We start from the raw sequence: 25,032 nt of genomic DNA, 5'->3' as shown, positions 1-25,032 counted from the left end.
ACCCTGAGGGAAGTCAGCAAGAAAAACTGTAGCAGTGCTGAGCAGAGAGGAAGGATCACCTCCACCAACTCTTTGGCAGTGCTCTTCCCAACGCAGCCCAGGATGCCTGTGTCCTACAAAGGTGCAAAGCCAGGAGAAGAGAAGAGAAAGCTATGGGGAGACCTAATAACAGCCTTCCCACATCTTCTTGGGTATCAGCAAGAAAATGGAGCCAGGCTCTTCACTGTTGTGCATGATGGGAGGATGAGGGACACTGGGCATCACCTGAAACAAGGGAGGAAAATCCTTCTCCCCATCAAGACACTCAAGCACTGAAGCAGATTGCCCAGAGAGGTTGTGTCATCTCCATCCTTGCAGCTTTTCAAGCCCAAAATGAATAAGCTCCTGAGCAACCTGCTCTGAGCCCATCGCTGACCCTGCTGAGAGCAGGAGGTTGGCCTAGAGATCTCTTGAGGTCCCTTCCAGCATGAATGATTCTGTGCTTCCATCCACAACAGATCTTTCCTTTAAGATGGGAGGGAAAGCACTCGGGTTCCCAGTGACCATTGAAGTCAGCCAGAAAGAGGCTTGATCAGATGATCTGTGGCTTTCTTGTCCCACTCCAGGCATTGTTGCCCAGATGCGGGGCCGCTTGGCAGGTACCCCTCCAAGACCCTCATTACTTCCTTTGCTTCAACTTTTCTTTCCTTTTTCCCTCTTTTCCCACTCACAATTTCTTCCCCTTCACCATCCCAGTACCCTCCCATGCAAACAGCACATCTCTCTTTACCTTTTCCTCCCTGGCCCTGCTTTGGCTTCCTTTGCACCCTCGTTTGGTGATTCTGAGCTTGTCATCATGGGAATTCCTGCCTTGGTCAGCAATTCCATTAAACTAGTACCTCCTTCTATTAGCTGTAGCGTCCTGCAGTTCCTCATGCTGTTTTCTTGTCAGAGGCACCACTAAGCTGGTGGGCCATCTGTACGTACACATTAACAGCTGTGCCAACAGAGCTTCACTCCAGAGGCACCTTGAGAAACTCTGGGATCTGGCAACAGAAACCTCAGGAAGTTTTACAAGGAGAAGTTGCCAGGGCTTTTTTGGGGTAAAATAAGCCCAAACATGAGGGCTGGCTGGGACCTGAACAGCTCCGGAGTGACCCTGAGAAGAAGGGCGTGGGCACTAAGAGGAACGCCATAGGAGCCAGTGGTGCCTGCTCACCATGAAGAAAGCCAGCTGCATAGAGGGCTGCCTTGGTTGGAGCATGGGCACCCAGAGAAGGGAGTTATCATCCCCCTTGTCTCAGCACTGGTGTGGCCACATCTGGACTAGTGTGTCTGGGTGTGGGGCTCCCCGGTCTGGAGGAATGGGGAGGAACTGGAGGGGTTCTAGAGGAGATGTGGCAGGATGGGGTTTGGGGCCTGTGTGGAGAGGCTGAGGGACCTGGGCTTCTTTCGCCTGGTGAAGTGGAGGCTCAGGGCATATAGTAGTAGAGTGCAACTGCTTGAAGGGTGTTTTCAGAGATGACAGAGCTTTGTTTAGTAGTGGGAAGAGAAGGAATCCTCCACAAAGAGCAGCGTGGAAGGTTCAGAGTGGATGTGAGAAAAAAGAAATGTCACTGAAAGGGTAGCCTTGTGGTGCAAGAGGTGACCCAGAGGGAGTCTGGATCAGCCCATGGCTTTGTGTTTCAAGGAATGGCCTGTGAGAGTAAAGAGGCATCAGTGAAGGTCTAGAAATGCTGGGGTGAGAGGTAGGTGGGAAAGCAAGAAGGATGTCAGCAGCCTGAAGGGAAAGAGGTGCAGGCATGGGACAGTTGATAGGACCACCCGCAGCAGATCTGGCCAAGGGCTCTAGTGAGGCTGAGAGGACCAACAGGACTGGGGTCTTTGTTGTCTTGCCTACAGCAGTTGCCTCTGCCACCAAGGCTGGTGAGATGGAACTTTAATTTGAGGGTCTCAGGATCTGCCTTCCCAGGGCCTGGGGGTCAGGGTTTGGCCTTTCTGCTTCATAAAAAAAAACCAAAGGGTTTGCTCAGCATTACAGCTGCCTGCACAGAGCCTTTGCCTACCTGCAATCATGGCCTCCAATTATCTGCTCTAACAAGTCCCTGGGGAGGCTTTGTCAGTAATGGTCCTCAGTGGGGCCCATTAATACTTCAAGGTACTCTGGGTTTAGCTTCTGACTTGGACTTCTTGAGCAGTTTGTTCAGTCTTCTCTCAGTATCTGAGGTTCATGGAATGAGCCCCAAATGCCCTAACGAGCTCTTTATCTTTCTGTAATTTTCTTCAAGTCTTCAAGACTTGTACCGCTAATTGGAGCTGTTTCATAGTGTAGTTAAGGAGGAAAATTTCAAAGTGCACCTAATACGAATTATTTTCTATTTTAAAAGGAATGCTTTATTACTGTTTAAGTTTAGAGAAGAGGTTATAGCAGCATTCTCCAAGTGATAACAATCCAGAGTGTCTCCTCAGGAGGTCTGGACAGGTAGGAGAATCAGTTCCTTAAGTTCTGACACTGTATGGACAACTTTGCTCCTTCCCTCCCAAAGCTCGACATTTCTGACATTGGCCCCCTGGGGCTTGCATCGCTATTCCTTACATCAGACTTCTGCCCTGAAGTCTGCAGCTGGATGCTACAGCTCCATTGCTCCATGTCCCACCTGCTCTCCTTCGAGAACTGGCTGCACATAGGCACAGAAGAATTTTTCCTATTTGCAATTAAAGAAAAGAAAAGCATGATTGGGTTTCATAAACAGTAAAACACACTGCAACCATATGCTCAATTCAAGCTGTCTCTAATGAGGTTGCCTTTCTACAAGGGATAATCTTATGAGAAATGTTTTAGATAGGTAGATACAAAAAGATAGATATAACTAAAAGGTTGGCTAAAGAGATGATTAGACTACTGAAAGACAGGCCAAATTTACTCCCTGAAGCTCAAAGCAGCAGCACAGGGCGGGTAGGTGGATACAAAAAGATAGACAAAAAGACAATTAAAGAGCTGGCTAAGGAGACAATTGGACTGTAGGTAAGCTTTTAAGAAGGAAGCTTTTACTCCCTGAAGCTCAAAGCAGCTGCATAGGTGAGAGGTATCTGAATGAACAAAGAACAAGGGGAGGAGAAAATTGGAGAAAAATGGCAAGGGCCCTTGCCCAGGCAGTCTGCATCTGCAAAGATGACTTTAGAAATGGCCATTGTATCAGGACAGGTGCAAATATATGAAAGATTAGAGAAACTGAACAGACCGTGTAACAGGCAAAATGGTGGTAACGAAGTCACAGGGCAAGATCGATGTTTCTTTTGAATCTCCCTTTTGACTGGGATGGGCAGAGGTCTCTTGTGAGTGAGGACAAGGCAATGTTGCACCCATCTTTGAAAGGGGCCCAAGGTGCGACCCTGGGAACCCCAGGCTGTACAAGCTCACTTTGGTGAGGAGTCTGCCATCAATTAGAGTCCTCTTGGGTGACTTCTCTGGGCACCTAAAAGAGAAGAGTGCACCCAAAAGCAGTCAGCATGGACTTACCAACGGTAAATCCTACTTCAGTAAGGCAGTGGTGACGGTAAGGAAAGCTCTCAGGTTTCCTGTGACCATGGAAGAAAGTCACATGTCAGTACAGTCAGAGCAGCTGCAGCTTTCTTGTCCTGCTCCTGGCTGTGTTGCTCAGATGCAGGGCTACTTGACAGGTATCCCCAAACAGCCCTGATCATTTCCTTTGCTTCACCTGCTTTCGTTTCCTTTTCATTAATTTCCCACCTCTCAAGTGCTACTCTTGAACCAGCCTTAGCCCCTCCCCTGCAAAAAGTCCACCCCTTTTCACCATTTCCACACTGGCGCTGCCTTTCCTCATTTTTACCCACCTTTGCTGTTTCTGAGGTGGTTATCACAGTGCTTTCTACCTTGATTAGCAACTCCATTACACTAGTACTCTTTTCTTATCAGCAGTGTCCTGCAGCTGCTTAAGTTACCGTCTTGTTAAAGGCACCATGACTCAGGATGGACATCAGCGCATGTACTTTCAGTGCTTGACTGCTGGAGGTTCAGTCCAGAGAGACCTTGACACATCTGGGGATTTGGCCAACAGAAACCTGAAGGTTTAGAAGGAAAAGCTGGAGAACAACTCCATGCAGCAGCATGGGCAGTGACCACACCAGCTAGGGAGTGTCCTGAGGAGAAGGGCCTGCGAGTCATGATGGCTGCCGTAGGAGCCCGTGGGCTTTGCATTTCAAAAGGAAAATGGAGAGACTGGAGAGGGTCCAGAGGAGGTCTGCCAAGATGGAGTGAGGAGCATAAAGCAGGAGGTGTGAGGAGAGTCTGAGGGAACTGGGCCTCTCTACCCTGCTGAAGTGGAGGCATGGGGCAACCTAATAAGAGCTTACACCCACCTGGAGAGGTGACAGATCCAAGCTCTCTTTTTGCAGTGGCCAATGAAAGACGCAACAGCCACAAACTGCCTCTTGGTAGGAAAATAGGAAAAATAAAATGGACTAGGATGAGCATTTCTGTGATCTCCACCTTTGGAATTCTTCTTTGCTCCACAAAGTCACAGCCAGACTGAAGACTGAAATAGAGTCCCCCTGCAGTCTCTTTCCCACCAACCCTTCCAGGAACCTGGGCATTGACCATGTGCCCTAGGAGAAAAGATTAAGGTGGAGGTGAGGGTCTCTACATCATGAGCTCACAGGACAATTCAGGGTGGAAGGGAGCTCAGGTGGTCTGTAGTCCAATGCCCAGCTCCAAGCAGGGCCAGCTCTGAGGTCAGCCCAGGTTCCTCAGCAAATGTCAGCATCCAGAGGGAAGGTTTACACATGAAGCTGACATCTAGGCCACCATTACAGAAATGGAGACGCGATCTTTGGCCAGCTCACTGAACACAGCTGTCAGTACACCATGCCTCCTGAGATTCCTGGGAACATCCACCTTCTTGTCCAGAGGAGTGGCTTCCTTAGGCAAGTTTCCTGGCATATCTCCAGAGCATGGGGTGCTTTAGGCTGGAAACAGAACTGAAAGCCTCTGACATGGGTACTATCAACTTCATTGCTAAAGGAGAGGGAGATGGAGGGATCTCAGCATTTCCAGCTTCCTGCAGATTTAAGGCCTCAGCCAAAGGAGGTGAAGACAACAGTTTTGAACTAGCATAGCCTCTAGATCATTTCACTTGTGAAGGCTCTGCTTCAGTCATTGGCACCCAGAAACCTCACCTGCTTTTCATTTCTCTCCTACCAAAATCTGACCAAACGACAGGAGGAAAGGCAGCAGAAAGGCCCTTAGGCCTCTGTGAATCAGCTGGGGTCTGGCACTTGGAGGGCTACGGTGCCATTCCATTGCACATCCCATAGAGAATCAAACTGGGAAGTGAGTCTGCAATTCTGTATCAGTAAGGTCCATGGCCAGGCAAGGCTGTGTCTATGGCTGTAGCTGGAGACCTGTACACCTCCAGCATAGATCCAGCTGTGGCTGAAACTCAGGCCTGGCTTCAATGGTCTCCTGGGCCCATGGACAGAGATGCAGGTGGAGGCCCCAGGTGAGGCTGGTCATGGCCATGAAGGCCTATGGATGCTTTCAGGGCCCTGACATGGGATCCCATGGGATCCCACCTGCCAGTGCCCTCAACAGAACAAATTCTCAGTCCCTGATGTGCAGGGTCTGCTCTCTGCTACTCTCCTTCTCCATTTCCCTGGGGATCTAGGAGACAACCATTTCTTGGTCACTACAGCCAAGGCTGACGCTGCTCTTCACATGCCTGATGAGCCCTTCCTCTTTTGGGAGTATCAGGTCGAGGTGAGCATCAGACTGGATGGCTCAGTTAGAAGCAAGAGAGGGGTTTGCAAGAAGGACAAGGTGCTGCTGAGAAAGTCCCTCGGGGAGGGCAGCCTGTGATCCAGCCACACTGTGGACATCATGCTGGTGGCGGACCAGCAAGATACCAGCTCTGCAGAGAAGGACTTTGAGATCCTGGAGGACAACAAGCTGAGCATGAGCTTTCACTGCACCCTCGCAGCAAAGGCCAACAGCCTCCTGGGCTGCATTAGGAAAAGCATGGCTGGCAGATGGAGGGAGGTGAGCCTTTCCATGTACTCAGCACTGGGGAGGCCCCATCTGGAGTGCTGTGTCCAGTGCGGGGCTCCTCACTACAAGAAAGTTGTTGACCCACAAAAGCAAGTCCAGCAAAGGGCCATAAAGCTGTTTTAAGGGACTGCAGCATCTTTCATAGGAGGAAATGCTGAGAGATGTGGGACTGTTCAGTCTGGAGAAGAAAAGGCTTGGAGGGATCTTGTTAATGTGTACAAATACCTGATGGGAGGGCATGAAGACCAGGGAGCCAAACTCTTCTCAGTAGTTCCCAGTGACAAGACAAGGCGTGATGGACGTTTTCCGTCTGAAATCAAGAAAGCACTTTTAGACTGTGAGGGTGGTCAACCACTGGAACAGGCTGTGGAGTCTCCATCCATGGAGGTATTCCAAACCCAGCTAGAGAAGGTGCTGAGCAACCTGCTTTAGCTCACCCTGCCCCAGTTGAATGGTTGGACTAGATGATCTCCAGGGGTCCCTTCCCACCTCAACTGTTCTGTAAGTATAAAGGAGAAAAGTAAGACAGAAAGAAAGGAACAACAGGCCTTAGAATCCTGTGGAGAGGACCCACGCTGAGAAGGGGAAAACTGTCATCAGGAAGGAGCAGCAGAGATGAACCATTATGTACTGGCAGTAACCCCCATTTCCCATCCCACTTGTGCCTCTCAGTGCTGGAGTGAGTAGAAGAATTGGGAATGAAGCAGCAATGAATTGGGAATGAAGCAGTAATTTGAGCCTGGTGTCATGGTTTAACCCCAGCCAGCAACTAAGCACAACACAGCCACTCGCTCACTCCCGCCCCAGTGGGACTGGGGAGAGAATCAGAAGAGTAAAAGTGAGAAAACTCATGGGTTGAGATAAAGACAGTTTAATAATTGAAATAAAATAAAAAATAAAATAAAATAAAATAAAATAAAATAAAATAAAATAAAATAAAATAAAATAGTAGTAGTACTACTAGTAATAATAATAATAATAATAATAATAATAATAATAATAATAATAATAATAATAATATACAAAGCATGTGTTGCATGATGCAATTGCTCCCCACCTGCCAAACGATGCCCATCCTGTCCCTGAGCAGTGGTCCCCCACTCCTGGCCAATTTCCCCAGCTTCTGTACTGAGCATGACGTCATATGGTATGGAACAGGCTTTTGGCCAGTCTGGGTCAGCCCCCCTGGCTGTGCCCCCTCCCAGCTTCTTGTGCACCTGGCAGAGCATGGGAAGCTGAAAAGTCCTTGACTGGTGTAAGCAAAACTTAGCAACAGCTAAAGCATCAGTGTGTTATCAACATTGTTCTCATCCTAAACCCAAACCACAGCACTCTACCAGCTACTAAGAAGAAAATTAACCCTATCCCAGCCAAAACGAGGACACTGGGAAAAAAGAAGTTGGGTAGGGAATGGTCTTCAATGTTTTTATCATAGTTTCTCACTATCCAAATTTATTTTGACAATAAATTGGAACCTGGTAAGTGATCTCTCTGTCTTTATCTTGACCCATGACCATTTTAATCTTATTTTCCCATGTGCCTCCGCCCCATCATTTTGAAGAGGGTGGGTGAGTGAGTAGTTGGGTGGGTGTCTGGCTGCTGGCCAAGGTTAACCCACCACAGGACCGCATCAGGAATGCTGTGTCCAGTATGGGGCTCTCCAGCACAAGAAAGAACCTGAGACACTGGAGTGAGTCCTGCAGAAGCCAGAAGTGTGGTTGGGGCCTGAAGCCCGTTCTGGACAAGGAGAAGCTGAGAGAGCTGGGAATTTTTGAGAAATCCCTCCAAGTCAAACACTGGAGCAAGGACCCAGGCCAGTTGGTGGGATCTCAGTCAATGGAGATTTCAACATTTGCTGAGACAAGGCCATGAGCACCTGAACTAGCTGGAGCTGTTTGAGAAAGGGCTTGGCTGAGAGACCAGCAGTGGCAAGAGCCCTGGGACTTGTGTGTAATAAGTGTCAGTAGGAAACTGCTTCCCTTTTTATTAATAAAGGTGGTGGAGTTGGGTAGCCACAGAGCCCCGGAGGAGGACAGAGGTGACCATGAAGCAAAGGTCCCTTCTCAGGATTGAGGTGTATGGCCAGCAATGGAAATGGCCGGTGTGTGAGAGGATTTCCATGAGACAGCTTCCCTGGGCTGTCCAGGGACCATGGCAGAGACCAAGCCTCTCTTCTGCACCTTTGGTGCGTTGCTTCCTTCACCGTGACGCCTGACTCTGCACTGTGAGCGCCCTGCTGGGTGCCCCCACCCTGCACACTCACACAGCTTAGCTCTCCACTGGTGCTTTCCTCTCCCGGGCACTTCCCAGCCCAGCCCAGCCCCACCCCAGCTCTCCAGAACCTCCCCTGCCCTCTCCCCAGCCCAGCCCAGTCTGGGCTGACCCCACAGCAGCATCCACCACAGGGTGCTGCAGAGCTCTTGAACTCACACCACAGCCACCCCCCTCTGAAGGGCACAGCAGGTCCTGGGGGGTCAGAGAGGGTTCTCAGCCTTCCCCATTAGCCCCAGGGCTGAGGACCAGCCATAGCCTGAGGAGACAGAGGCCACTGTCTCCTATTGTCTCCAAGAGAACCTTATTGCCAACTGACAGAAGCCCGTCTAAGACAGCCCCTCTCCTCCTCAGGCTGCTCCTGCTGCCCCAGTGACAGTGCAGCCTGCCCCAAGTTGGTGCATGCAGAAATCGGTCTCTCTGCCATTTATCCCCCCCTGGAAGCACGGAGCTGCTCCTTTGCTCTTCCATAGGGACGTCCCTGCACCCAGAGTGCCTTATCCCAGGGAACTGTGCCCATGGAGAACCCAAGCACAGCAGCATGACCTTGTGGGAATAATCTCTTCAGCCTCTTCCTGACCTCAGGTTTCGAAGAAGAGCCCAACTTCCAGATATCTGCACTTTGGAAATTCCCTTTTATTACAGAGATGTGACACAGGAGGCCACCTGTACAATACTGCTAGATGCATGTACAAAGGCCTCGAGGTCAGACAGGCTGGTGTCATGTCTCTGGAGAAGTGGAGTGGCTGCAGACATTCGTGGACAAACATGGTTATCACAGATAAAATGCCCAAAGCACAGGAGGATCCTGATATGAATTGGAAATCTCTTGTGAAAAGACATGGGTAGCTATTGCTGCTGCAAGACTACTGATGGAATCATCTTCTTCAGTGCATCCTTGAGCGCCTGGTTCCTCATGCTGTAGATGAGGGGGTTCACTGCTGGAGGCACCACAGAGTACAGAACTGCCACCACCACATCCAGGAATGGGGAGGAGGTGGCAGGGGGCTTCAGGTAGGCAAAAAATGAGGTGCTGAGAAACATGGAGAGCACGGCCAGGTGAGGGAGGCACGTGGAAAAGGCTTTGTGCCGTCCCTGCTCAGAGGGGATCCTCAGCACGGCCCTGAAGATCTGCACATAGGACACCACAAGGAAAACAAAACACCCAAAGGCTAAACAGGCAGTAACCACAATTAGCCCCACTTCCCTGAGGTCGGCATCTGAGCAGGAGAGCTTGAGGATGTGGGGGATTTCACAGAAGAACTGGTCCAGGACATTGCCTTGGCAGAGGGGTAGTGAGAATGTATTGGCAGTGTGCAGGAGAGCATTGAGAAACCCAGTGCCCCAGGCAGCTGCTGCCATGTGGACACAAGCTCTGCTGCCCAGGAGGGTCCCGTAGTGCAGGGGTTTGCAGATGGCCACGTAGCGGTCATAGGCCATGACAGTGAGAAGAAAATACTGTGTTCCAAGCAAGAAGGAAAACAGAAAGAGTTGTGAAACACATCCTGCATAGGAAATAGCCCTGGTGTCCCACAGGGCATTGGCCATGGCTTTGGGGAGAGTGGTGGAGATGGAGGCCAGGTCGAGGAGGGAGAGGTTGAGGAGGAAGAAGTACATGGGGGTGTGGAGGCGGTGGTCGCAGGCTACGGCAGTGATGATGAGGCCATTGCTCAGGAGGGCAGCCAGGTAGATGGCCAGGAAGAGCCAGAAGTGCAAGAGCTGCAGCTCCCGCGTGTCTGCAAATGCCAGGAGGAACTTGGTGATGGAGCTGCCGTTGGACATTTGGTCCCTCTGGGCATGAGGTATTGTTCAAGAGGAAAAAGACAGAGAGTAGTTAGGGAATTCTTCTCTGAGCAACATCAAAGCCATTTATCCTAGACCCTTCTCTGTTACACGAACACAGTTTTCGTTTTCTAGGAGACCTTCCTTCAGTTCTGTGGCTGGACCTCTGGCTGGTGCTGGCCAAGAATGCTGTGACGAGCAGGGCCGCTGCTTGCTGTCTGGTGAGGAGTCAGCTCTGCTCTGCAGCAGTGGGTTCATGGGAACAGTGAGGGCAGGAGCCAGTCCTGGTGTTTGGCTTTGTCAAATGAAACCTCTCCGAATGCAGACCTTGTCAGCACCTGCCCTCTCAGTGCTAAAGAACCAAGATGGCAGAAATCAGTTTGAGAGGTTTGGGTGTTTTGACAGCTCCCCCCATCTCACCTGGGGATTGTCCTTGGATGTCAGAAACCCTCAGCATTTCTGCAGCACTCAGGGAGAACAGAGGGAGTTCTGCACAGCAAGAAGGTTGCCTGTGGCTTAGTGCAGAGAGGGGAGCTGGCATGTCCCTCCGTGTTGTTCCCAGCTGCCCTGGGCTTGAACCTTTCAGAGGTGAAGGGCCATCACATGCCCATGTTCTCCTGAAAAGCCACCAGACACTGCTGAGAGCAGAGGGATCCAGCGCAGACCACAAAATGTCTCACCCTTTCTATAGGTCTTAGAAGCCCACTTTTAGCCAAGGACACATGTCCCTCATTGCACCAACCCAACAGCATTGCCTCAGCTGGAGAGTCTTTGTGTTCTCCATGGGGTTTTCTGATAAAACAGGTGCTATGGGACAGGTTTGCATCCTGCAGGGCAGCTGACAGCTTGGAAGGTCACTCTGAGGAGACAGCCGAGTGTCCTAATGATGGCATCACTGTAAGGGAAAATCAGCTCATTCCCCAGCCCCACAGACTGTATGGATGAGATCTCCACAGGTGAGAGGAAAGCTGGGACACTTGTTCCCATGGACACACCTGCATGGGATGACAGACAAGATCAGTGTGTGACTCTGCAGCTGAAACTCCCATCCCCTGGGGAGCCTGACAGCAAGAATGAAAGAAAATAACAATTACACAGACAAGTGGAGAAACGAGGAAAAATACAATGAGGGTCTGGCTGAGAGAGGCAAGGGGAGAGGCAGCCGGGCACTCAGGACAGCGGTACCCTTACTCAGATGTGCCGGGCAGCTGCTCAGCCCCTGTGCTCTGCAGAGGGAAATGGGCCCATGGCTGAGAGAGGCACCAGGGCTCTGCTGGAGCTCTGGCTGCAGAGGAGGTGGTTTACGCCCTGAGGGCAGAGGCTTTGCTGGGTGGCATACGAGGCAAGGGGGCTTGCTCAGAGGAAGGGGTCTGAATTGGAGGGGATGCTATGGAGTTTTCTGAATTCTCCCTCCCACAACAGTTTAGCTTTTCATTTCCTCTCGTTCTCTGGTCATTCTCCTGCTGCCGGGAGATTTTCCTCCTGGAAGGTGTTTCCCTGTGCCAGGTCTTTCCCTGTCAGGGCTCAGAGACCCCATCCCAGCATTTGTGCACGCACCTTGGCCCTACAGAAACCTGCCTGTCTGCAGGGCTCTCACTGGACGCATGTTCCTGTTTGCAGGTGGAAAAGGACAGGTCAGAACAACCCTGATGGGCCCAGCAAAGGTGATGCTGGTGCTGTCTATAGGCAGAGGAGTGGCTGAAGGCACTTTATCAGGCTTCTGTCAGGCTTACTGATACATCAAAGTTACAGCTCAGGAGTCTCAGTGACTTGTTCAAGCAAGAGAGCTCCTTTGCATTTCTCCCCCCATATTCCCCAAGAGTAGGAAACTGAAAACACAGATGCAGAAAAGCTCCGTATCTTTATAGTAATCCCTGCCTTGACCTTCCCCTTGAAAAGTCCCCCAGGAAATGTCCTGGGGTCATCTGGAGCTGTGAGCAGCCCTGACCCACGCAGCACCCCCTTGACAGAAGAAGGTCCTTCTTCTGCAGGAGTTGCTTCTTCCACCCACAGCTTCTCCCTGCACTGCTGTTGGGAGCTCCCCAGGCAGGCTGAGTGCCGACACTGGCAAGAGACAAAGTCCCTGCCGCGGCACACAGCCCCCTGGGTTGCAGGGTCCCTGCTCTGAAGGACGGCCCTGGGCACCCCTGCCTGCACACCCAGCTTCACACCCTCCAGCCATCCGTGGGTGAATGCAGCCGTCATGCCCTGTCCCTCTGACTGTGCAGCAGGGAAGCCCTGTAACAAAGCACGTCCTTTTTCTGTACACTGGAGAAACTGTGAGAGTCCTCCTGGCAGATCCCATAGGCTGTGGTTATGTGACAGCTTTAGGAGGTCATTCCAGGAACCAGAGCTGCATTGCCCTGCAGCCAGAGACTTACCCTCTTCAGGGCTGTGAAGATTTTTCTCCAAGTGGGCTCTCCTCTGTCCTCCCACCCCACACTGCTTTTAACCTCTGTCACTTCCCTCGTCTCCCCTTGGTGCCTGCAGGCAGTGCCCTCAGCCCTGCTGCGCTTTGCAGAGGAGCTGCTCCTGGGCAGAGCTGTCTCTCTGCAGGGCTGCCCACTTGCCAGCAGCTCCCTCCATCCCAGGAGCCCAGCCCAGCTCAGCAGCAGAGGCCCAGCCCAAGGCAGCACTTTCTCTGCCCCTCTGGGCTCCCTCCAGGTGTCCCTGGGGCTCCAGGAGAACCTGCTGTGAAACAGAATGAAGGAATCACTGATGTTCCCTCCTGCTGCTGGGGAGGGACACTTCTTTCCAGAAGTGTAACTTCTCCTCTCAGAGTCAGTGTTACATCTAAATATCCCCTTTTTTGGTGTTATTATTAGACAGGATACCCAGACAGTGACAGGCAGGGATCTCCTTTACCCCCGCTGAGGGAAGGGATTCAGCTCAATGGAGTCAATGGAGGCATCTCGTCCTGCATTCCTATTCCTAGCATTTGAAGGAGACTCAGCTCCCTCCCATGCTTGCCACAAACCCACGGGAGGTGGGATTCCTCTTGCCTCTGTTCAGGTGTGCACAAAATAGGCACCTGCATGTGAGCATCTCTTCTCAACTCCTGTGCTAATTAATGGCGATGGAAGGCAGGAGTGAGGTGTTGAGATGCAAAACCCTGGTGACATCAGAGGTGCCAGAAGTGGTGCAAGATACATGCAAGCTCTGATGCAGCAGTTCATAGAGACAGGGCAACATCTCAGGGATCATCTATGGGCCTGGTGGGAAATTCCTTTGTCCAAGTGAAATGACAGCTGATGCCCAAATATAGACCAAAGGAACCTTTTCCTACTCATCTTCATGGCAGTTTTTAGAGGTATTCCTAGGAAGGATTGCAGTTATGTACCATAGGGAGAGCTAGGTCTCTCTCTTTTCCATCAGCTGGATTTACTAGATCTCCACTGACTATGATGGCATTTGTCCCACATTCATCCCCATGTTGCCTAACAGAATTCAGGGAATCTACTCACTTTCATGTTCCAATCCAGGCCCGCAGAGCTCCATGAGGTGCCGGGCTGGCAGGGACCACACAGGACCTACAGGAAAGCAATTCCCATTCAGGGTGGGTGTGTCCCAGCTGCCCCAGACAGCATCGCAGAGAGTGGGATTTGGTGCCTGTATGCAGTCGACTGATACAATCAGAGGCATCAATCGTCAGATGCAATCAGAGAGGCAGGGTCTGTCCCTTCTCTACCCAGCAGCTGCTGGGATTGCACGGACATGAAGCACACCACACGGAGATCTTTACGCACTCCCTTGATGATACAATGAATGAAAAGACCAATAATTTTCACAGTGTGCTTGGATACATCTTGTCTTCTAGGAGAACATCCTCCAAGCACAGCAATGGTCCATATCAAAATGCAATTGAAACGTGAAAAGGGATTCAAGGGCACCAAGATGAGCTTTTGGTACTTCAGGAACAGTTAAAGAAGAAACAGAGCGAATGTAGGACCATCAGAGTAGGTGTAGATAGATCTGAGATACTCTCTGTCTTTGCCTCAGTTACCACCAGCAAGGTCTCCCAGGCCTTTGTGCTTTGAGGCAGGGCTCTGGAGGAGAACAACCAGCGGTGGATGGTGATGAAGCCAGGGCTTACTTGAGCAAACTACACCCTTACCAGTGGATGAGACCATAAGGGCTGCATCCAAGGGTGCTGAGAGAGTGTTTTTCACCAAGAGGCGCCAGTTCATCATAATTCCAGTAAGAAAGGCACTTGGACTCGATGAGGTATCTTTTAAGATGCTGTTTGTTAGAGCTAACGCAGTAAGGAGAGAATCCTGCAGATAATCTTAGGTCGTTTTAGATGATGGGAACCCCAGGCGGTGTAGCATTGAAGAGTCCCCTGACCCCCACACAGCATACCATGCCCACCCCACCCATAGAAGAGATTCCCCTGTTTCAGGAAACATCCATGAGGCTGGAGAATGCATGAACCTATTGGAGTGAGGTCCCGTTACTGCAGGGGAAGTGGGAAGGTTCTGTGAGACACGGAGGAGTGCGGGGAGAGAGCAGGATGGGTGTGGCAAAGAGTGTGTTACAGGCCAGAAGAGGACCTGAAAGAGCAAGGCGTGGTCATGCTAATGTGGAATAGTTCATGTTTTTATTTTAGGGCAGCAGAAGGAGGATGTGCAGTGCAGAGCTGGGATGTGGATCCAAATTGAGGACGCCAGCCAGTCTGGGACTGGGACATCTTAGATGATTGAGGACCATTAGCAGAGCTACTGGGGCCCCCAGTGTCTTGGGGAAACTTGAGGTTTTCCTCATCTTTCCACTTCTTTAGAGGCCTGCTCATTCTTTCAGGAACTTGGCACCCAAGGGCTCATTAACATGCAAAACACCCTAACAAGCCAAGTGTTGGTGCCTGATTTTCCTTAAGTCCTCAAGTCTTCTGTGACTAATTTGAGATATTTCAGGAGTGCGGACAAGCAGAGAAGACTTCAAATAATAAATAACAATAAATTGGGATTTCTTCTTTTTCCACTTGTCTTTATTTCTCTGCTTACAGACCAAGCAATACCAGCTTTCCCCAATTGGGACTGACCCATAGCATCTCCTGATGAAGGCTGACTATGTAGGAAAGGTAAGATCATTTCTGTCAGACACCATACAGGCCATCTTTGCCCCGTGTCCCGTCATCATTGTCAGTCCCCCTCACCCCCGCCTCCACCGGCCATTTCTCTCAGTGGCCACCTGGGATTTGCATCATGATTTCTCAAATCTTAGCTTTTTCCACTGAAGTCTGTAGCTGAACAATTCAGCTCATTTGCATTGATTCCCACCTGCTCTATCCACCCATGCAGACCATAACAGCCTACCCCTGAATATTGTGGGGGAGGATGCTGAAAGCCTTGCTGACCTCCAGGTAGAAGACAATCACTGCTCTCTCCCCTGTCCAGAAATCCTGTCCTTTCATCAGAAAAAGTAAAAAGGATGGGCAGGCAGAAGCTGCCCTGGTGTCCTGGTTTCAGCTGGCATAGAGTTAATTTTCTTCTTAGTAGCTGGTGGAGTGCTGTGGTTTGGGTTTAGGATGAGAACAATGTGGATAACACACTGATGTTTTGGTTCTTGCTAAGTAGTTGCTAAGTAGTGCTTACACTGCTCAAGGACTTTTCAGCTTCCCCTGCTCTGCCAGGTGCGCAAGAAGCTGGGAGAGGGCACAGCCAGGGGGGCTGACCCAGACTGGCCAAAAGCCTGTTCCATACCATATGATGTCATGCTCAGTATATAAGCTGGGGGAAGAAGAAGGAAGTGGGGGATGTTTGGTGCGATGGTGTTTGTCTTCCCAAGTAACTGTTATGTGTGATGGAGCCCTGCTTTCCTGGGGATGGCTGAACACCTGCTGGCTGATGGGAAGGAGCGAATGAATTCCTTGCTTAGCTTTGTTTGTGTGCGCAGCTTTTGCTTTACCTATTTAACTGTCCTATTTTATTTTACTTCAGTTACTGAACTGTTCTTATCTCAACGCCTGAGTTTTCTCCCTTTTACCCTTCTGATTCTCTCCCCCATCCCACTGGTGGAGGGGAGTGAGCAACCGGCTGCGTGGTGCTTAGTTGCTGTCTGGGGGTAAACCATGACACCTGGGCAAATCCAGTCAGCTTTCTTTCAGACACCCAGAAAGGGGATCTGAGTGGACACGCTCTGGGGCACAGCCTTCTGTTACCCTGCTCATCCTTTCGGCATTTTTGCAAGGTGCATGCAATGTTTAGGTGCTGCCAGTCATCAGGGAGTCCCCCCAGCCTCCACGACCTTTCAAAGATGATGGAGAGTGGCTTCACGGTGACATTGACCTGCTCACTCAGCTCCCTGGGATGCCACCCCTCCTGTCCCATAGACTGGTAAGGACTGCGTTTGCCCAAGCGACCCCTGACTTGATCCACATCCGCTGCTGGTTGTTTTCCTCCAGCATCCTGCCTCAAGGCGCAAAGGCCTGAGAGACCTTGCTGGGGAAGACTAAGGCAAGGGGGATAGAGTATCTCGGATCTGTCTACACCTGCTTTTATTAAACTCTGCAGTGGCCACACACGATCTTTGTTTTTTTCTTTAACTGTTCTAGAAGTAGTAACAGATCCTCTTGATGCCCTTGAATCTCTTGCGAGGGTCACACTAGGGAAGCTTTGGCTCCTCTAAAGCAATCCCTATTTCTAAGTTCCTCCCTGAGTCCCTGCATCCACCTCCTGAATGCTTCTTTTTTTCTATGGAGCTTCTTCATGAGTTTGCTCTTTAGCCAAGCTGCTCTCCTGAAAGGGCTGGTTGTTCTCCTGCTTATCTGTCTATACAATACTTGTACTTGGAAGATGCTTTTCTGAAAGACCAGTTCTACTGAGCTCTGCTGCCCTTGAGTACTGCTGCCCATGGGGCTACCACTAAAAGTCCCCTGAAGAGGCTAAAATCTCCTCCCACTATTTCATGGTCACTACAGCCAAGGCTGACACTGGTTTTCAGATCCCTGATCAGCACTCCTTTTGCAAGGACCAGATTCAGGTGAGCATCGCCTTTGTTGGCCTAGCACCTGTGCAAAGAAGTTGTCCCAAGAGACCCCAGACACCTGCTGGGCAGTATGCATCCTGCTGTGCTGCCCTTCCAATGAGTGTCAGGGTCCTTGAAGTCCCCAATAAGACCTGGGGTCACTGATCTGGAGATTTCCTTGGGTTGCTTAAATAAGTCTTTTTCCACTTCCATACCCCGATTCCGGGTTCTTTGTCTCCCACCAGGATGTCACACTAACAGGCCTCTCCTCTGACCCTCACCCACAAGGGCTCACCCAACCTGTTGCACGTCCCATAGAGGAGCTCCATACATACGATAAGCTCCGGCAGACGGAGGGCATCTCCGTCCTCGTCTTCCTGGCCCATCTCTCCTGAAAAGCCCCTATGCACCATTGTGGCATCACTAGCAGCGTGAGCTGTCCCACCACACCTCGTCACTTATTCCATCAATACCCAAAATCTACAGTGGCACATGGGACGCCAGCTCCTCCTGTCTGTGCCCCAGGCTGAGGGCATTGACACATGTTTGGGCTGCAGCACCTCAGCTGTAGCACTGGGGCCAAGCTCAGACTTGTCACAGGCAAACCCAGTACCAAGTGCCCAAGACCCAACGTGTGCAAATGCTGTGCTTGAGACCAGAGGTGTGCTGGAGGGGATGGCAGATGGCAAGGTGAAGGCACAGAACAAGGAAACGCTTCTCTCCCGAAGGCCAGAGAAAAGTTGGGCTGGGCTCTGCTGTCCTGGCAGAAGCGGGCTTTTCTGTTTGTGGTGTCTCTGCAGCCCCTGGAGGGCCTGTGGTGGAGCTGAAGCTGATCTGAAGGAAGGACAGATGCTGCTGAAAATGTCTTTGGGTGTGGACATCCTGTGATCCAAGAACACTGTGAAGATCCTTAGACAGTGCCTTGGTTGGTTCATCAAGTGGGTGAATAAAGGATGGCTTTAAGGAGAACCAGCAGAATTTGGGAGTGGGCAAATGCGTGGAGATCCCGGTGTGATGTGCTTCCTGTTCATGAACCGCCCTTCACTGACTGGCTGGAGGTGGGTCAGAGCCTGCCTCATGGCAGTGGTGGGGTTCAGTCTCTGGCCAACAGAAACTGATTCTATCACACATGCATCTGGAGTGTCTGTCTCGCACCCACTCTGAACGCGGGTGCCTTTCCCATAGGTCCTGTGCTGTCCCCGCCAGCCGCATGCAGTTGTGCTGGAGAGCCCTGGCATCTCGCATAGCACTACAGGCCTGTGTTTGGCCGTTGAGTCGCTGCCCTGAATTAGGTTAGGCAATGTAGGGATGTCCATGAGACATCTGCCATTACAGTCAATGGCGCTCTAGTGTACACAGCTGACACAGAAGATGGCTGATGGCTATGGCAACAACTACATCTGGTCCCCTGACTACCTCAATAGGCTGCCCTGGACCTAAGGAGTAGGGAAAAGTGCAGTTGTCCTAAATGTGGGCATCTGCTCTTGGCCAAAGGAATTCCCCACTAAGCTCAAAGACGATGCTTCCAGATACTGCCCTGTCTCTGTGAACTGCTCCACAAGAGCTTGCAGTTAACTGCACGTATCTTGGACCACCTCTGACACCTCAGATGTCACCAGGTGTTTGAGTCTGAACAGCTCACTGCTGGCCTCCATCTCCAGTAATTACCATGGGAGCTGAGACAAGCAGCAGCCAGGCAGCAGGTGCCTGTTTTGTGCCCACCTGAACTGAGACAAGAGGAATCCCACCTCCTGGGGGTTTGTGGCAGGCATGGGTGAGAGCTGAGTCCCCTTCCAGGCCCAGGACCACAGACCCAGGATGAGATGCCTCACTTGACTCACCTGACTCCCTTCCCTCAGCAGGGGTAAAGGAGCCCCCTCCCTGTCCCTGCCTGGGTGTCCTGTCTAATGCTGAGACAAGGAAAGGTGATTCTTATGCCCAACTCTTTCTTTATGAGGAGAAATGACTGCTGGAAAGAAGTGTTTCTCCCCAGCCGGGGGATGGAACATCAGTGATTCCTTCATTCTGTTTCACAGCAGGTTCTCCTGGAGCCCCAGGGACACCTGGAGGGAGCCCAGAGGGGCAGAGAAAGTGCTGCCTTGGGCTGGGCCTCTGCTGCTGAGCTGGGCTGGGCTCCTGGGCTGGAGGGAGCTCCTGGGAAGCAGGCAGCAGTGCAGAGAGACACTCTGCCCAGGAGCAGCTCCTCTGCAAAGCGCAGCAGGGCTGAGGGCACTGCCTGCCGGCACTGAGGACAGACAAGAGGAGTGAGAGAGGTTAAAGGCAGCCTGGGGTGAGAGGACAAGTGAGAGCTCACTAAGGGTGAAATCTTCACAGCCCTTGACATGGTAAGCCTTAGGCTGCAGGGCAATGCAGATGAGTTCCTGGAAGTGTCTCCTAGATCTGGCACATGCCACAGCTGATAGGACCTGTCGGGGTGGCTCTCAAGGCTTTTCTGGTGTGGAGGAGGAGGACGTGCTCCAGAGCAGGGATTGCCTGCTGCACAGTCAGAGGGACAGGGCATGATGGCTCCCTCCTCCCAGGGATGGCTGCAGGGGTGCCAAGCTGGGTGTGCATGCAGGGGTGTCCCGGGCTCCAAGCAGGGTCCCTGCACCCCAGGGGGTTGTGTGCCATGACAAGGACTCTGCTGCCTGCCAGGGTCAGCACTCAGCCTGCCTGGGCATCTCCCCACAGTTCTGTGGGGAGAAGCTGTGGGTGGAAGGAGTGACCCCTGGGAGGGCAAAGCAGGGCCCTTCTGCTCTCAAGAGGGTGCTGCATAGCTCAGCAGCTCCTCACAGCTCCAGATCACCCCCAGGGCATTTCCAAGGGGATGTTTCTGAGGAAGGTGCAGGCAGGGGCTACCTGGAAAGGAAGGTGCTTCCCTTAGTCTTCAATTTCATGCTGTGGGGGTGTAAAGGGAAAAGGAGCTGCCACTTTTGAGAAGCAGCTGGGATTCTTGACCCATTACATGGCATGATCAGAAGGTCTGCCAGGAACCTCATAAACTGCCTTCCCCTACCCCTCAGCCTACAGGCAGCACCACCATCACCTTTGCTGGCAACATCACGGTTTGTCTGACCTGCTCTTTGTCAGAAGTGCCTAGACAGTGCCCTCCCATGAGGAGTTTTGTGTGGGGCAGAACCGAGCACACAAATGGTGGGATGGGGTCTCTCAGAATTTGCTGTGAGGAAAACAATGTGGGGCAGGGAAGCAGGCAGAAAAGGTCCAGGAAGCAGAGGGGTGGGCAGGTCAGAAGACCAAACTAAAAATGGCAATTTCATGGGAAGGAGAATTGGGAAAAGTCCCTGTCACCCCTTCCAGTGCAGACACCTTCCTCTAAGCAAGCCGCCTTGCATCCTCTCTGACCCAGCAAAGTCTCTGCCCTCGTGGCCGTGGGGCACAAGGCTTCAGCCACCCCCTCTGCAGCCAGAGCTCCAGCAGAGGAGAGGTGCCTCTCTCCAGCCACGCACCCATTTCCCTCTGCAGAGCACAGGGGCTGAGTCTCACAGCCTTGCACATTGCTGTCTGGGAGGCTGCGTGCAGGGCTGGTTAAGGTGATGACTTTCTCAAGTGCCTTTGTCTCTCTTCTTGCCTCTCTTGGCAGAAGGATTGCAGTGCTGCTCCTTCATTTCCCACTTGCACCTGTGCTGCTCCTGCTCCCACTCTTGGGCTCTGTGGGGTTGGGGGAGTCTCCAACACGACCTTTCAAGCCTTGCTAGGCAGGGGTCTGCATGGGAGTGAAATGCCCCAGGTCCCTTCTGTCCTGTGGGGCTCCAGGAAATGTGGGCTGTGGGCTTGGGAATCGAATGGCTCTCCCCAAAGGAGATCCGCTCTGTAGGACACTTGACCATTTGCCTGCGGTGTCCTGCCCAGCTGTGAGCTTGCCACCAGGCACAGCTGTCTCAGCATCTTTGTGATATCTTTGTCTTACCCATAAAGAAGCCCCAGAGGTGCTAAGACTATAGAAATGGTGTTGAGCAGCTCTGTGTGGGCAGCTGAAAGATGCCCAGTGTGTCCTTGCCTAGAAGGGGAGTGTAGAGGCCACCCTCAGGAAAAGAGGGAGAAGTTTGGAAGTCTGAGCTTTGAGTCCAGACTCCTCTGCTCTCAGGAGGGTGTGGTTTCTTTTAAGGGGAACAGATGACTATGATCATCCTCCAACTCAAGCACATGTGAGTGCAGGGCAGCTGGGAACAAGACTGATAGACAGACCAGCTCCCCTCAGCCCGCACTAAGCGTCAGGGAATGCTTCTGCCATTCAGGTCTCACGATAACTATGTTGAGCATTTCTGCCTTTGAGGAAGACTCCCCAGGTAGGACAGGAGTATCTAAAAGAAAATAAACAAAGTGAAAACCTTGTAAGCAACTCCCGTTCATCTGAATTGGGAGAGAAGATGGTGTAACACCCTTAGGCATGAGAGTGGATTTCATCTGATGGAAACTGTGAATATCAGAGCTGCTCACCCCCATAGGCCCGTACCCACCACTGTAGAGCACGACCGACTCTTTGGGAGTCCATGGGAGAGGCCTCTGCTCGTCATGGCCCACCTGGGGGTTTGTGAGAGAAATGAAAATTTTAGTTTTCTTCCTTGAAAAGTCTCTCCTAAATTCTCACTGTCTTGTCCTTCTTCAGCAGTCCCTCATGCCTAGAGGCAGCAGATGTCCAGCAGCAGCTCCATCACCCAGTTCCTCCTCCTGGCATTCGCACACAGGCAGGAGCTGCAGCTCCTGACTTTCTGGCTCTTCCTGGCCATCTACCTGGCTGCCCTCCTGGGCAACGGCCTCATCATCACTGCCATAGCCTGCGACCACTGCCTCCACACCCCCATGTACTTCTTCCTCCTCAACCTCTCCCTCCTCGACCTGGGCTTCATGTCTACTACCGTCCCCAAATCCATGGCCAATGCCCTGTGGGACACCAGGGCCATCTCTTACGCAGGATGCATTGCACAGGTCTTTCTGTTTGTTGCCTTCATCGTGGCAGAGGTTTCTCTTCTCACCATCATCGCCTATGACCTGTACATTGCCATGTGCAAACCCCTGCACTACGGGGCCCTCCTGGGCAGCAGAGCTTGTCTCATCATGGCAGCGGCTGCCTGGGGCACTGGGTTTCTCCATGCTGTGCTGCACACTGCCAATATATTTTCACTACCCCTCTGCCAAGGCAATGTCCTGGACCAGTTCTTCTGTGAAATCCCCCAGATCCTCAAGCTCTCCTGCTCAGATGCCTACCTCAGGGAAGTGGGGCTAATTGTGGTTAGTGCCTGTTTAGTCTTTGGGTGTTTTGTTTTCCTTGTGGTGTCCTATGTGCAGATCTTCAGGGCTGTGCTGAGGATCCCCTCTGAGCAGGGACGGCACAAAGCCTTTTCCACGTGCCTCCCTCACCTGGCCGTGGTCTCCCTGTATGTCAGCAGTGGCATGGTTGCCTACCTGAAGCCCCCCTCCATCTCTTCCCCAGTTTTAAATCTGGTGGTATCACTTCTGTACTTGGTGGTGCCTCCATCAGTGAACCCCCTCATCTACAGCCTGAGGAACCAGGAGCTCAAGGAGTCCATTAGGAAAGTGATTTCATGGCTGTTTCTCAATAGTGAGAAACTTCCCAGCACTCCCCACACATGAATCCCAGGCTATCTTGTTCCAGGCCTGTACTTTGTGGTGTTGGTTTTTTTTAATTATCATGATCATGATTAGCATGATCTTGTCAGAGCTGACTCTCTCGTATCATCTCTGTAATAAGATCGGATCTCCCTGGTCCACTGCCTGAAGGCTGGGCTTTTGTTCCAAAGCTGGCGAATGGTACCTGAGGTACATACCCAAGGCTGTCCCGCACATGAACTGGTCGATGATGTCTTTAAAGAGGGGAGTCTGGACCTGAGTGCAGTAACAGTGACACTGGCTCAAGGTGCAGAGCCAGACGTACTTGCTGTCCTGGTGCTCCATCAGGCCTGGAAGATGGCTGAAGAAGGACTGGTGCCTCACACTCTCTTAGTGCTGTCGTCTCACCTGAAGAGTGGCATGGAGAGAGAGGCTGGGACCCTGTGTCAGAGCTTGCACTGAAGGAAGCATGACCCAGAAGCCATGTCGGGTCACTGCTGCCCTGTGGCCAGCACATGTCCATCAGACAGCCTCCCCTACCCTCTGCGTTGGCACACATTCCCAAAGCACCCCCACTCCTGGACTTCTGTACCTCTCCTTTCCAGACCTGGCCATTCACCATGGTCCAGGTTTGGGCTCATATTTGAAATGCAACCATACGGGGGGACCACCAAGCCCTTCCCAGGCTCACACATGCCCAGAGCCTGGCAGACCCCAGAGTGTGTCATGTTATAAGGGGCAGAGACAAGGGAGGGTCGACCCTTAACTCTTTCCGTACAGCACGTGATCTTCCGGTCGCCAGCCCTTATCTTTACTACATTTCCCCCTCCCTTAGCTCCAGTAATTCTGGATCTTGCTGGGGAAGCTGCGTGTAAAATAATCGATATATGGTAAGACTTATACAGACACGCATCCGTTACGTTCATAGATTTTGCCCAGTCCAGCCAGTAGTTCGTCGCGGCTCCCTCATTACTCCCCCACACCATCAGGATGCATAGGGAAATGGTAACCTGTCAAGATAAGACTCAATAGATTGATTAATGTCTATACGGTCGAATATTTCGACTGGGTACCCATTCTAGCGTCCCTTTCTCGGTTTGCACACACGCATACCCACGTCCCAAGCAACGGAGGGAAGAAGGGGCCCCCCATTCACGGGTTTGCAGGTCCCGTACTTGAACCAAAGGGTAAGGCCCTTCGTTCTCATCGAGCCGGAAATGTGCCTGGGTTGCAGTCTGGGTTTTATAGGGTGTTCCCTCGAATGGTATGATTTAAGGTAATTAGTGCCGTCGTCAACAGACGCTGTGCCCGAAATAAGGGAGGGTCAAGGGGAGGGGGAACCCCTGTTCCTGGGCTTATCTTTTCCCCCTCCCTAAGTCGGTCGAGTAACTCTTTTAATGTGCGATGCGCGCGTTCTACAATGCTTTGGCCCGTACTGTTATAGGGAATGCCATGACTCAACTGAATATCCCAGCGCGCGCAAAAGTCCTTTGTCTTCTTGCTGACATATGCCGCTCCATTATCTGTTTTAATTTTTTGTGGGATGCCAAGTTGCGCCATACAGTCCTGCCAATGTAAAATAACTGCGAGAGCATTTTGTTTAGCATGCATAGTGGCTAAAATAACTCCACTGCAGGTATCAACTGTGACATGCAGATACTTAGGTGGATTAAAGGGTTCATAAATCGTAACATCAGACTGCCATATTTATTGGTTGGGGCTTGGCAACCCTCGGAGGGTTTACCCCCTGCCTCCCAGAGGGACCTTTGGAACACTGCACAGGACAAGCAGCAATCACAGAGCGAGCATCTTGCAACGTAATGCTGAAAGGCGTAGCTCAGCTAGCTTAAACCATGTAGCTCCACAGTTGGAGGAGCTCATGCAGGCGGAAAGCTCGCCTTGAGGTTGAAGCCTTTCTTCAACCGCCAGTATGCTCTTTGCTAAGCTGTCCGCTACTTCATTTCCCAGCAGAAAGAAAACTCGGTATGGAATCTATGACTATTAACATGGATAGGACAGACAGGAGCCGGTTCTCATTTTTGCAGTGCGGTGAGCAACATTCCGGCAATCTCTGACGCGTCTTGCCCCAAGTGCCCATCGGCACTCTTCAAGTAACTTATATACATAGCAAGAGTCTGTGCAATTAGATCCAAGGCCTCTTCGGGCCATTGAGTGAGAGCCATCCATACCAGCTTTGGCCTCAAGATACTGCACGGATTGCCCTTGATCTTGATAACTAATGTGGGTCCACTGACCATCCTCCTGCCATGTAACGACAGCTTTCCCAGTAAATCGATGACGCGTCGAAGGGCTTTAAAACTGTGCGGCCTCCCGGTGGGTTGTTCAACTATGGCACTAGCTGGCAAAAAATGGAGTACCTGGAT

At 51.6% G+C, this 25,032-nt stretch overlaps 2 protein-coding genes across 2 annotated transcripts; one reads left to right on the top strand and one right to left on the bottom strand.

Annotated features, from left to right (window-relative positions):
- Positions 1 to 9,163: 9,163 nt before the first annotated feature.
- LOC148052426 (olfactory receptor 14J1-like) lies at positions 9,164 to 10,183 on the bottom strand. Its single transcript, XM_087730117.1, has one exon. It carries the CDS (start codon positions 10,094 to 10,096, stop codon positions 9,164 to 9,166), a length of 933 nt encoding a protein of 310 aa, XP_087586243.1. The 5' UTR covers positions 10,097 to 10,183.
- Positions 10,184 to 21,712: 11,529 nt separating this feature from the next.
- LOC148052425 (olfactory receptor 14C36-like) lies at positions 21,713 to 22,672 on the top strand. The gene has a single exon (XM_087730127.1). It carries the CDS (start codon positions 21,713 to 21,715, stop codon positions 22,670 to 22,672), a length of 960 nt encoding a protein of 319 aa, XP_087586253.1.
- The last annotated feature ends 2,360 nt before the right edge of the window (positions 22,673 to 25,032 follow it).

Source organism: Nipponia nippon, unplaced genomic scaffold, assembly GCF_047370975.1.
Source record: "Nipponia nippon isolate SJK-2023a ecotype South Korea unplaced genomic scaffold, ASM4737097v1 scaffold_48, whole genome shotgun sequence".
In the NCBI taxonomy this organism is placed as follows: domain Eukaryota; kingdom Metazoa; phylum Chordata; class Aves; order Pelecaniformes; family Threskiornithidae; genus Nipponia; species Nipponia nippon.
This window is presented reverse-complemented; position numbering and strand designations above follow the sequence as displayed.

Excerpts from the sequence above, each read along its gene's own strand:
- LOC148052425 (XM_087730127.1), top strand. The coding sequence starts at position 21,713 with ATGTCCAGCAGCAGCTCCATCACCCAGTTCCTCCTCCTGGCATTCGCA.
- LOC148052426 (XM_087730117.1), bottom strand. The coding sequence starts at position 10,096 with ATGTCCAACGGCAGCTCCATCACCAAGTTCCTCCTGGCATTTGCAGAC.